Genomic DNA, 13,653 nt, shown 5'->3' with positions numbered 1-13,653 from the left:
CTAAGTGCGTAGTTGTTCATGTGTACATTCCAAGGGTGAATTTACATGTGCATCTGTATACAGTGCAAAACACACAATTGCATCTACTTCAGCTTGCACACATTCATGTGCGTCTGCCAATGCTTCCTGACTTTCAGAGACAGGAAAGAGTGATGGTTTGAGAGGGCCTTAGATGCTCAAACAGGAAGTAGATGAGGCGCCGGGCGAGCCATCATAAGGAGGGACAGTGAAAGATCTCTACATGTGAAGGATATCTTGGATGGGCTGCACCTCAAACACAAAGAGAGTGAGCCATGACGAGATGAAAAGCCTCTTTGATGGCTGGCTGGGGACGATGCGTTTGTGTGTGTGTTTGTGTGTGTGTGTGTGTAAAAGATGAATCTGCTGGCATCAGCCACTTAGTCCTGTCTAAAGATCTTAATAGTCCTCTAACTGACTTGCACACAGACACAAAGGGACAAATGTGGTTAAACAAACACAGATGTACATAATAAGAGCCAAGAGGACTTTTCTGGGTTACTTGGTGTATGCGTGCACATGTGTGCATCTATGGGTGTCAGTGTAAGGCAGGGTCCAGCTGGTCTGGCAGCAGGACGCTGACAGCAACACACTCCTCTCTCCCTCTCTTCCCCCATAACCACAAAACTTGCTGCCAATGTATGACGGCAAAAAAAAAAAACAACAACTTTTTGCCTCCGTCTCTTGCTTCTATCTTTCCCCCTCATCCACTCTACATTCAGTCCCCCTTTTTGCTTTCATTTCCTTTCTCCACATTTTCTGGAAGCATATCAGGCTCTAAGTATTCAACTTTTTTGGTGTTTATATTTGAATTTCTTTTTTTACTACTTCCAATTAACTATGCAATAATTCATTTCTTTAAGCCATGGAATATTTTATATCTCTAAGCCTTTGCTCAATTTTCAATGCATGTTTGTGTGTGTATTGTATAGGCATGTATGCACAAGTGATTATCGCCCAGTGTGATGGAAGCTTATTTTCTTCTGTCCTTCATCAAGGCTTCTTTACACGTTTTGTCATCGTTTTTTGTTTCGTTTTTTTTTTTTGTCCCTTTGTTATGATATTAGCACATTCTGTTATAATGTATGGTTGGGTTATGTTGTTGGTTGTAGTTGACTGAGCTAGCTGGCATCGTACAAGGTGTGTGTGTGTGTGTGTGTGTGTGTGTGTGTGTGTGTGTGTGTGTGTGTGTGTGTGTGCTCAGTGGGGACACATATGCATTTGAAAATTGGGTTCCAATTCACATTTACTTTAAATAAATCCAGAAATGAACTTCCTGTAAAATTCAAATATTGAAAAACTTAAGCCTCCCACACACTGTGCAATATCATCTGTCATAAGGCCGTCATACAATGCTTCCCTGATGTGGATTAATTGTTCATGGTGAACAGCTGTCTTGGGCCGTCCAGTGTAACAGGGTTAAAGACACCTGACAAAGTTCCATCTTAGGGCTCAAACAAAGTCTTAGAAGTGTCAGAAAATTTCCACCATAATCGTGTGATATGGCAAGGGGATACAACAATAAAAACTATGGTTATGACACCATCCTGATGAGTGACCAATAAAAGCATGGTAGAAAATGAAGATATCTGAGAGTCCGGGTGACGTGGCAGTCTATTCCATTGCCTACCAACATGGAGATTGCCGGTTCAAATCCTGGTATTAGTTCCAGCTTGGTCCAGCATCCCTACAGACACAATTGGCCGTGTCTGCAGGTGGGAAGCCTTTTTAAAGACCTCTGACCTTTTCTACTACCTACAATACTAGACATTGTTAATTTATCACTTACTACAGACATTATTCCTAGCAGTTTTAAGACAGTTGTGGTCAAACCTCTAGAAACGACACCTCGATTTATGGTCTCTTAATAACTATTGACCAGTCTGTAATCTTCCATTCTTTTCCCAAAGTACTAGAGAGTTGTATATCAACAACTTTCGACCCATATAGAAGAAAACTATCTATTTGAACCTTTTCAATCAGCTTTCAGGGCCTGTCACACCACTGAAACTGCTCTAACTAGTGTTAAATGATCTACGTGCTTTGGACTCTGATTCTAACTCTGTGCTTCTATTACTGGACTTCAGTGCAGCCTTTGACACCATTGATCACTGTATACTATTAGATAAACAGTAATTTTGTGTCTCTGGTCACGCTCTCTTGGCTTAAGTCCTACTTATCCGAAAGAACAGTGTGTCTGCTATAACAATATTACATCGAAATTCTGTTAAATATAGCATACCTCAGGGCTCAGTTCTTGGCCCTCTACTTTTTTCTATATTTTGCCTCTTACCCAAATTATATGCAGTCATGGAATAAATTTCCATTGCTATGCTGGTGATACTCAGCTGTATGTGCCTACAAGGGCTGATGATCATACTCAAATAACTAATTTAGAGGCCTGCTTGGCTGCTGTGAAAAATTGGATGTATAAATTTCCTGCTTTTAAATTCGGATAAAACAGATGCACACAGACACCAATTTGATCAAGTAACAGTAACGCTCGACAACTCTGTCATTTCACAAAGGGTGACAGCCAATGGTCTTGGTGTTATGTTTGATCCCAGCCTTTCTTTTGATAAGCACATTAAAGAAATCACCAAGACTTCCTTTTTTCACTTGCATAACAGCTAAAACTCTTTCTTTCCTCTCCCTGGCTGACGCAGAGACTAATACATAAATTTGTTTCATCCAGACTTGATTACTGTAATGTTGTTTTCAGGTCTGCCACATGCTAGTACTAAAAGTCTTCAGATGGTTCAGAATGCTGCAGCTAGAATCCAAACTTAAACAAGAAAAATTTGACCATATACACCAATTCGTGCCTCCCTTCATTGTCTTCCTAACGATGTTGGATCAGATTTCAAGGTGCTTCTGCTGACTTATAAAATCCTAAATGGACTTGCCCCATCATACCTGTCTGATCTCCTTAAACCATATATTTCATCTCAAGCTCACTGCTCTCAAAATACAGGACTCCTGTGTATACCCAAAGTTAAAACAAAGTCAGCAGACAGCAGCGCCTTTTCCTATCAGGCCCCATTCTTAAAGAATAACCTGCCTGCTGCCATCAGAGAATCAGTCTGTTGAGCCCTTTAAATCCAAACTTATTACTCATCTTTTTTACCTTAACCTACCAATTAGTTGCCTTTAAATTGAGTACTTCACAACTTGTACTGCATGGCAGGTTGGTTTCTGTCTCAATGAATTCACCAAGCACTGTTCTGCTGACAAGATTATCGTGTATAGATTATTGCAACTTTTCTCTTCTCTCACACATGTCTATCTCTCACTTAATGTTTTTTCCTGTCTCTTCTCCTATACATGTGAATGGTGTGATTTGAGTCTCCCATGTGCATTAGTAGTCTGTCCTCCTGCCAGGTCTCCATGGTGATGATGGCTGCCATCTGGACACTGCTTTGCATCCTCCTCATCAAACTCTTTATATAGCTTATAAATTCATATACTTTTGTTATCCTGTTTCAATGCTGTATCCTTCTCTCTCGCTGATGTGTGACTAATGTCTTTCTTCCGTGTATGTGAATGCTATGATGTGAGTCTCCCGTGAGCAAGTGTAGTCTGTCCAACTGACACTTCTTGGCGTCCTCCTCATCACATCCTTCATATATCTCATAATTCTGTTATCCTCTTTCAATGTTGTATTCTGTAAATTGTGTTCTATTCTATCAACACAACATCCATTGCACAGCTGTCTGTCTTGGAAGAGAGATCCCTCCTCTGTTGCGCCCCCTGAGGTTTCTCCCTGTTAAAGGGTTTTTTTTAGGGAGTTGTTCCTTATCTGATGTGAGGGTCTAAGGACGAGATGTAGTATTGCTGTAAAGCCCCCTGAGGCAAATTTGTAATTTGTGATATTGGGTGATACAAAATAACAATTAATATGTTTCTCTAGGCAATAAAAAAAAAAAGCCCTGCATTAATGCAGCTGCATGTTTTTTCCGTGAGACCATTCTAAATTTCCCCGCGACAGCGATGCCTTTTTGCAGCGGACAACATGGACCTACTGTCGGTCGATGTAGATCATTTGTCATTGTTAGTACAATGGGATAGTAGACTAACATCAACTCAGTGTGACAAGGGAGTTGTAGCTTGATTTTACTTTTTCTGTCTTGCAGAACGAAATAGACTGAACGAGCAATACGGCCTCAATTTCCCCGCAGGGATGAATAAAGTATTCTGATTCTGATGAATTATAGTGTGTGGTGCCTAAGTGGGTCAGAACATCACCTACTAGCTTACTGATTGACTGAATGAACAGTGGCAATTATATTGCAATATTAAATTTTACTTTCTGAATAACTGAACTGAAAGGTCACCGAGTTTCAGCCTAGTGTTTTTTTTTGTTTTTTTTTTGTATGTTTCTACCTCTTGTTGCAGCATGCTTAGCTGTTGCTGCAGACCCTGGTTTTCCCTCTCTCTCTCAAGCTTGGAGGAGAGCAGCTGCTCCTTCTCCTGGCTCATGTCCTGCAGACGCAGCTCATAGTTCCCCTCCAGCTTCTTCAGCTCCACCTGCAACTCCTGGCGTGTCGTCAACTCCTCATCCAGCTAATGCACAAACACATGCATGCAAATACACACAAAGACAAGTTTTAGAGAAAAAACAATTGAAAATACAAAGTTACCTGTACAAACAGAACAACATGCAGGCTTACCTAACAAAAACAGACATACACACAGATTTTCTGGCGATCTTTAAAGCAGTGTTACATAAAGGACTAAAAAATGTGTGTGGTGTAGTTGAAGTCATATAGAGGCCGTGCTAACTGATACAGAAATGGAATGATGTAAAGATGCACCAGTGAGTCAGTCACAACTGTCAAATAATCTATAAAGTCGTTAATTGGAAATCTGTGAACACAATGTTTCACAGATTTCCCAATGTTTATCCAATGAGAGAGGCAACATACCATCAGAATGCTAATGTCAATGTTGATATATAGCATTTTTTTTTCGAAACCGTCAATGGTGTTGAGTGCTCAACTAATGAGGAGCGGAATATCAACATGTATACAGGAACAAAGATTTTAATGCATAGCATTGAAATGCATTAAAATGCTATGCATTAAAATCTTTTTTCCTGTATCCGTGTTGATACAGCATTAAAATCGTTTTTCCTGAATCCGTGTGTGTGTGTGTGTGTATATATATATATATATATATATATATATATATATATATATATAATGTATGTATGTATTATGTATGTGTGTGTATATATATTTGTATGTATGTATATATGTATGTATATGTGTATACATACATACATACATACATACATACATACATGTGTGTGTGTGTGTGTGTGTGTATATGTATATGTATATATAAAATCTCCCCAGATGAGTGAAGTAGTTTTCATCTCTCAATGACATGTTTTGCCAGCTCACTTCCCCTATTCTCAACATCTTGGATGTCAGTTATCTATATGTGTAGTTCTGGTTATGCCTTTCAATTTCAGCAACATTTGGTCCGAGACTGTTTTCATAAAATGCTCCTATTTAATTCTCAAATCCATCAGTATTTTACAAAGTCAGTCAATAATCTTCACCCCGCCTTCTTCAGAATAAATCTTTCTCAACTGTCCAGCAGATTCAGGGGCCAACACTTTTGGAATGAACTACCAGCTAATATCAGAAACCGCACCAGCTATAATACTTTTAAGAAGCACAATCATTACATATTTATTTGAAAATTCAGCCATTATAATAACATAATTGCTTCAGTCATATTACTTCTGACTTCAAACTCCTTTGCGCCATTTAATGCTTCTAATTAATGCCTCAATGTTATCTGTGTATTAGGATGTTTTTAAGTGTTATTTGGTATAGTTGTGATTCTTTCTTGTTTTTTCTAACTCCTTGGGGGGGGGGGGTCTCTCCTGCACATTTTTTTGTTCTCCAGTCTTATTTTTACATGTAAAATCATTTTCCTGTAGGTTTTTAATTTCATTGCATAATTAATGTAATGAATGAGTTAGGTCCCAAAACTGCTCTTAAATGGGAACACCTTTCAATTTGCTTTGCTGGCTCTCTGTCCATTTTCAAAGATATTTGACAAATTCTCAGACTATTTAAACAAATGAAAATGCACAAACACTAACATACACCAATCAGCCAAAACATTATGACCACCTGCCTAATATGCTATTGGTCCTCCTTGTGCTGCTAAAAAAAAGCACTGACCCACCAAGGCATGGACTCTACAAGACCTCTGAAGGTGTCCTGGGGTATCTGGCACCAAAACATTAGCAGCAGATCCTTCAAGTCCGGTAAGTTGAGAGGTGAAGCTGCCGTGGATCAGACTTGTCGGTCCAGCACATCCCACAGATGCTCAGTCAGATTGAGTGCAATGTACTGTGTGTTGTGACACATTCCTCCCGTCACCATCATTAAAATTATCTGTGACTTGTGCCACAGTAGACCTTCTGTCAGTTCGGATCATACGGGATAGCCTTCACTGCCCTCGCATACCAATGACCCTTGGGGGTCAAACACCCTGTCGCCAGTTTGTGGTTTATCCCTCCTCAGACCACTGTCGATAGGTGCACACCACTGCTGACCAGGAGCACCACACAAGCTTTGCCATTTCAGAGATGCTCTGACCCAGTCATGGCCATAACAATTTTGCTCTTGTCAAAGTCACTCAGGTCTTTACTCCTGCTCCCCTTACCATCTCCCTTACCATCTAATCTACCCAGACCTTGACATGTGCCCTGGTTTGGAGATGATCAACGTTATTCATTTCACCTGTGAGTGGTCATAATGTTTTGGATCATCAGTGTCTATCCGACTGTTTAATTTGCAGACAGCAGATTCCTTCCACTCTCAGCCAGCATCATGACAGCCTCATCTCTAATCCCTGCCAGAAAGGCTTGCTGCAATTACCCCATCATACCCAGCTAGCACTATGTTTGTATGTGTGTTTGAATGTGTGGTCAGTGGATAAGATCCCAAGTGTTTTTGTGTATATGTGTGTTCAGCAAATATGACTTTGTGTGTTTGCCTAGTGCGTGTGTGTGTGAGGGACAGTATGTGTGCCCAAGACGGCGGCTAGTTTCGGCTCCTTCTTTGCAATTATCCTGTCACTCCTATAATGGGACTGTATCACTAGGGTAGCAGCCCCCCCGCTATCAAGGCATTTACCCCCTCTATGTGAATGAGTGTGTGTGTGTGCGCGCGCGTGTGCGCGCGCATGTGCATGCGTGCATGCACGTGTCCATTGCTCGTCGGTGAAGAGTATTTCTCTGCTGGGTGGCTGTCAGACATGTGTGCACTCATTCTCTCCCTCATCCTGTTCTCTTTCTCATTTGTCGCCAGTTGTCAGCCACAGACTGGGCAGACATAATCTTATTACAGCCCCACTGTTCCTGTGTGTTGCACGCATGTGAGAATGTATGGTTGCATGGGTGAGCATGTTAGTGTTTTTATAAATGAAGTGAATATTGCTTCAATATGGATGAAAATGTGATTTTCAGAGTACCTGTAAAAGCGAATAATATACTGATGATCACATTAGTGAATATTCTTTGTTTAAATTTGTGTGTACAGATAGTTAGGCAGGATAAGATATCACCTTCTTCCCCAGCTCTGTGGCTTTGGCCTCACTGGCCTCCACTTTGGTCTGGTCCACCATGTTGTCTAAGGAGGGAAAGAAGAGAACGGGGGTTAAACAGAAAAGGTGGGGAGTTTTTCAGACAATGCACCTGCTCACGTCTGACCGTGAAGACATCACGCCCTTTAGTCTAGCACATGCTGTTCACACACACTGCAAACGTCCTTCAAGCTTACTACGTGATTTTTCTTCATCACACTTCTCCCGAGTCAAGATCCGTGAGATGATTGCAGAGGCATCTCATTAAAATAAGATCCTGCCTGGTGCTTACACACATCACTGAACTCCCACTCACCCACACACAAACACATATGCACAGCTCTGTCTCAGTGGGAGGCGTTGGAGGGGTAACAAGATTTTTTTTCCACAGTCCATCTCATAACAGTTTATTGCAAATCCTTTGCATTTTTCATCTGATGTATTTTTGCTGACACAAAATGGAAATGTAAAAAAAGAAAAGCAATAAGAATGGACGGTGGAGCCAGACTGAATTGTTATCAGAGGCTGTGATTGGCTGAGGACAGGGTTAGGGAAACACAGACTGATCAAAGGGAGAGCTATGTATGTGGTGCAGTGTAATTGTGTGGTCTACAGGTGGTAATAGCTTGCCTTATTAGCACAAATATGGATGCTGGGGGGGGGGGGATATGCTGTGAAGAAAGCCACTCAAACTGAAAAAAAAAAAACCAAAACCAGGGTGGAATAAAATAGACAGATAAGGGAGAAAGGGGAGATTTCAAACGCTAATCCGAAACATATATGTACTTTCTAAAAAGTGTCAAAGAGTCAACAGTGGAAATATGGGCAGTGAAAAGAAGGGGAAAAAAGTCAATAATACAATCAAGTGAGGACTGCAGAAAATGTGAGACAGCTATGTGAAAGGGGAACAGTTGCTTTAGTGGATGATATGAAAGAATCCTACAATAATGTCAAAGCCCACATATCTTTCAGAGTATATGTGAGTTCACACATCTATTTGGTGTGTAATAGATGGGGGCTAGGGGTGTTTCTTCTGTCATGGTGGCGAGTCTAAATGGGACAAGCTTTGACTGAGAAAGGGAAACGGAGGGAGAGAGAGTGTTAAAGAGAGAAAAGGAGAGAAATGTGTGTGCAGAATTTCAGAGTTCAAAGAAAAACACTAAATAATGCATGCAGGGCAGAATTGGGCTGCTTTCCACTGATAATAACGCTGGCAGCCTTAAAGGAGGCCAGCCTGTGTGTGTGTGTGTGTGTGTGTGTGTGTGTGTGTGTGTGTGTGTGTGTGTGTGTGTGTGTGTGTGTGTGTGTGTGTGTCAGGACAAATTTAGAAGCAGTGCAATTAGAGCCTCCTACAATGAGCAACAGAGAGCTACCATAAAGTAATACTGAACTCTACAGACACAGCCTGGACCTCAACTCTCTCCTGGTTTAGTTTGGTGTACCTAACAGGTCAGATGCAGTCTCTTCCACATTCACTGTAGTCCAGACACACACGCAGTTAGTTACTTTCTTTGTTTTCCTGCTTTGCTGTGGTGGACACAGGCAGGAAAACATGTGCCAGAGAGAGAGGCTGGCAGCATAAAACTAAGGTCATTGTAATAATTTGATACTTTATTGATCGCTGTAAGGAAATTCTCTACTTGCACACAAGGAATTCAGACCGCAGATTCAGTGACATGGTAGTGCCCCTGAAGTTGGTTAAGGACTCAGTGACTTATTCAAAGACAGCAGGGCAAATGCTTGCCATTAGTGACTCGAACACTGCCGTCACAGGTCAAACCTATGGGATTGTGCAGCCTTGGTATTGACCAAAGAGCAGTCCTGGTTGTGCCGTTCATGACGTTTAGCAGGACTGCCTGAAGAAAGTGTTTTTCTACCATCATGAGTCAAGTGCAGTTAATTTGGAGGGGGGCCTGGAGTCTGCCTGCAAAACTGTACCGATAGACACTAGTTGTAACTTCAGTAGTGTGAAAATCCCTCTCTGGCTCCACCCAATGGTGCCTCTGCAACACTGCTCCTGATTGACCACAACAGTATATACTACCACGTGTGGCGTGCGTGTGTGTGTTTATATGAGACTTCTCTTGTGGATTCATCTTGTGACAACTCTCCAACTTTAATTATTTTTACTGGAGCTACTGAATAGATGGTAGGAATAAACAATTTCTTGAGAAATTTGTACACACACACACACACACACACACACACACACACACACACACACACACACACACACACACACACACCTGATGGCTATCCAACCACACATTCCACACATTGTGGTGGTGGACAAGAAACAGAAGACAACAGTAGTGATCAATGTAGCAATCCCAAGAAATGGTGCAACATCAGGAAGATGGAACAGCATGAGAAGCTAGAGAAATACCAAGGGCTGTGGGAAGAACTAGATCAGATATGGAAGGTGAAATCCACAGTAGTCCCAGTGGTAACAGGAACACTAGAGGCTGTGACCCCCAAACTGGGAGAGTGGCTCTAGTAGATTCCAGGAACAACATCTGAGGTCTCTGTCCTGAACAGTGCGATCCTAGGGACAGCTAAGATACTGCGCAGAACCATCACACTCCCAGGCCTTTGTTAGAGGACCCAAACTTGAGGGAGACACACCAGCCAAAATACGGTGAGAGGGAGATTTTTTTTATACTATACTAATATATACACTGATCAGCCAAAATATTAAAACCACTGACAGGTAAATGAATAACACTGATTCTCATTACAATAGCACCTGTCAAGGGGTGAGACATATTAGGCAGCAAGCGAACAGTCAGTTCTTGAAGTTGATGTGTTGGAAGCAGGAAAAATGGGTAAGCACAAGGATCTGAGTGACTGACAAGGGCCAAATTGTGATGGCTAGACGACCGGATCAGAGCATCTCAAAAATGACAGGTCTTGTGGGGTGTTCCCAGTATGCAGTGGTCAGTACCTACCAAAAATTGTCCAAGAAAGGACAACCACTAAACCGGTGACAGGGTCATAGGCGTCCAAGTCTCATTGATTTGCCTGGGAAGCGAAGGCTAGTCTGTCTGGTCTGATCCCACAGAAGAGCTACTGTAGCTCAAATTGCTGAAAAAGTTAATGCTGGCTATGATAGACGTGTCACAACACACAATGCATCACATCTTGTTGCATATGGGAATGCGTAGCAGCAGACCGGTCAGAGTGCCCATGATATGACCCCTGTCAACCATCAAAAGTACCTACAATGGGCATGTAAGCATCAGAATTGGACCATGGAGAAATGGAAGGAGGTAGCATGGTCTGATGAATCACATTTACTTTTACATCATGTGAACAGCTGGGTATGTGTGCATCGTTTACCTGGGGAAGAGACTGCACCAGGATGCACTATGGGAAAAAGGAAAGCCAGCATAGGCAGTGTGATGCTCTGGGCAATGTTCTGCTGGGAAACCTTGGGTCCTGGCATCCATGTGGATGTTACTTTGACATGTACCACCTACCTAAACATTGTTGCAGACCAAGTACACCCCTTCATCGCAACGGCATTCCCTGCTGGCAGTGGCCTCTTTCAACAGGATAATGCCCCCTGCCACACTGCAATAACTGTTCAGGAATGGTCTGTGCCACATGACAAAGAGTTCATGGTGTTGCCTTAAGAGTTCGAGGTGTTGCCTTGGCCACCAAATTCCCCAGATCCCAATCCGATTGAACATCTGTGGGATGTGCTGGAAAAACAAATCTGATCCATGGAGGAATTAAGGATCTGCTGCTAACGTCTTGGTGCCAGATACCAGAGGACACCTTCAGAGGTCTTGTGGAGTCCATACCTCAAAGGGTCAGAGCTGTTTTGGTGGCATGAGGGGGATCTACACAATGTTAAGCAGGTGGTTTTAATGTTTTGGCTGATCAGTGTATATCACGATGTGAACCTGCTTGTGACACTCCACCTGGGGGTTGTTTCATGGCATTGGTGCATGAGGGATTAAGATCTGAATTTCAATAACTAAATCTTGATTTCTGTGAGGGTGCACTCTTCACCCAGCCTTCTGTCACATGGGAAATAAAGAAATTGTTTATTCCTACCATCTATTCAGTCACCCCAGTAAAAATAATTATAATTGGAGCGAGTTGTCAAAAGATGAATCCACAAGAGAGATGAGTCGTGCATTTCTGGGTCTATGTACATAACAGTCTTGTCAGTACTCACCTATTAACCCTTCGATGTCCAGTCTGAGGTTGCGGCACTTGAAGTCAGGATCTGCACCATTCCTGTGAAGCACTATCTGTGCTATGCACTCATCTATTAACTTGTAGTACTGAGGCCTATAGGGGTGGGGAAGTGGACAGAGAGAGGAATGAGAAAAAGGAGGAGAAATACAAAGAACAGGAGAGAGATGGAGGGTGACAAGGAGGAAGAGGGTGACAGGAAGGCAAAAAGATGGACAGTCACTCTCTGTAGCATACATGACGACTACACAGTGGAAAAAAAAGCAACAATTTATGTGTGGTACCATCCATCAGTCGACTTGTATCAACAGGACATGTGGTACATTATATGAACTGAGGAGGACAGGAGTTAGAGACTGAGGCGTGGTGCATTTGTCCAGACCAATGTGTGAATGTACATTCTTTGTCACTGTCTGTGAGATTGGTTGACTGTGCGAGCGTGACAGTTTGAGTTTCTTGTCACAAAGATTGATTATGTGCAAGTGTGCGTGCGTGTGTGCGTGTGTGTGTGTGTGTGTGTCCAACATCCCGTGTCTGATCTAGCTGGTTTCACAGACACTCAATTTTGGAGGTGTCTGATTCCCTGACCCCTTGTGATGCTCCTGGAGTCACAAGCTCAATACTTTATTTATTCCCGCACTCGTCCACCCAGTCTCTCACTCGCTCTCGCTATCTTGCTCTCTCTCACATACACTAACTTCACCCCTCCCCCCCCCCTTAGATTTATCCATGGAGAGAGAGAGACATCTAGTGTCCTTTTGCAAAAAGTAGTCAACATAAAATGAAATTACAGTCAGACAACACAGAAGCCCTTGATGAGCTTAATGCAGAATTAAACACTTGGTAGGAGAAAAAGGGGTTGATGTTGGCCCAAGACTTACTTACAAGACTACTCTTTACTTCCTCTAAAATACACACTTAAAAGATTTATATTTCCCCACTTATAATTGAACCCTTCATTCCAAGCATGTTCAGATAACTTCCTGTATGTGTGTATGTTTTTGTGTCCATGCACTGTGCAGCCAGCATGTTGGGTAAATTACTGTGCTTTCCACTAATTTAGTTCATTCCCTGGGCCCCATCTCTCATGAGATTGATAAAAACAGTGGAATAGGGAAGAACAAGAACATGCAAAAAAATAAAATAAAAAGGTAACGTGGCATGTATTCCTTCATTCATTCCCTCTCACTCTACCTGCCTCGATTTCATCCACCACAACGCCCCACCCTACCCACGCATCTGTATCTCCACTCTTTCCCAGCTATGATTTACTCCTCTATACAAACCCTGACCCCTCTCCAATACCTTCCCCGTCTCTCATTGGACTCCATTACAGGGCTGCACCATTGTTTTCCACTGGATCACCCAGAGGCAGGAGGCAGGTTAGACAGAGTGAGGACAGAGTGAGATATGAGGCTTGTACACATGGGATACACTTAACATGAAGTCTAACAGGATTCGCAGCCTCACTCCTAAACAATCACATCGCACATGCACACACACACACACACACACATATAACTAAATTTAACACCACAGTTCCCTGCCTGTCTGATGCTCTGAAGGCAATACTGGATCACTAGGCAAGACTGACATCTCAGCTCAAAAGTTTGAATGTGTATTATGGGTGTGCACTTTGCTTTTTCGGCTGGCTCCACTCCCCCACCCCACCCCCCATTTCTGAATTCATAATGAAATGACAGGATGTGGTGTGTGTGTGTGTGTGTTGGTGAATGTACTAAGTTTAAGCATGCATGCTTTCTCATGCAACACCATCTCTCCAACCCTTGACTTGTCCCCTCCATTATTCCATCCTCGTCT

At 42.4% G+C, this 13,653-nt stretch overlaps 1 protein-coding gene across 1 annotated transcript in view; it reads right to left on the bottom strand.

Annotated features, from left to right (window-relative positions):
* LOC130109834 (protein diaphanous homolog 1) overlaps positions 1-13,653 on the bottom strand; it is a 169,915-nt gene that overhangs the window by 78,776 nt on the left and 77,486 nt on the right. Inside the window, exons 13-15 of the mRNA XM_056276810.1 lie at positions 11,813-11,928; positions 7,609-7,673; positions 4,402-4,581 (exon numbers count right to left, since the gene is read on the bottom strand). Coding sequence (XP_056132785.1) covers positions 4,402-4,581; positions 7,609-7,673; positions 11,813-11,928 — 361 coding nt within the window. The remainder of the gene's footprint in view (positions 1-4,401; positions 4,582-7,608; positions 7,674-11,812; positions 11,929-13,653) is intronic.

The sequence above is a fragment of the Lampris incognitus genome, chromosome 1, assembly GCF_029633865.1.
Source record: "Lampris incognitus isolate fLamInc1 chromosome 1, fLamInc1.hap2, whole genome shotgun sequence".
Classification (NCBI taxonomy): Eukaryota; Metazoa; Chordata; class Actinopteri; order Lampriformes; family Lampridae; genus Lampris; species Lampris incognitus.
The sequence above is the reverse complement of the archived record's forward strand: the minus strand, read 5'-3'. Positions and strand labels throughout refer to the sequence as shown.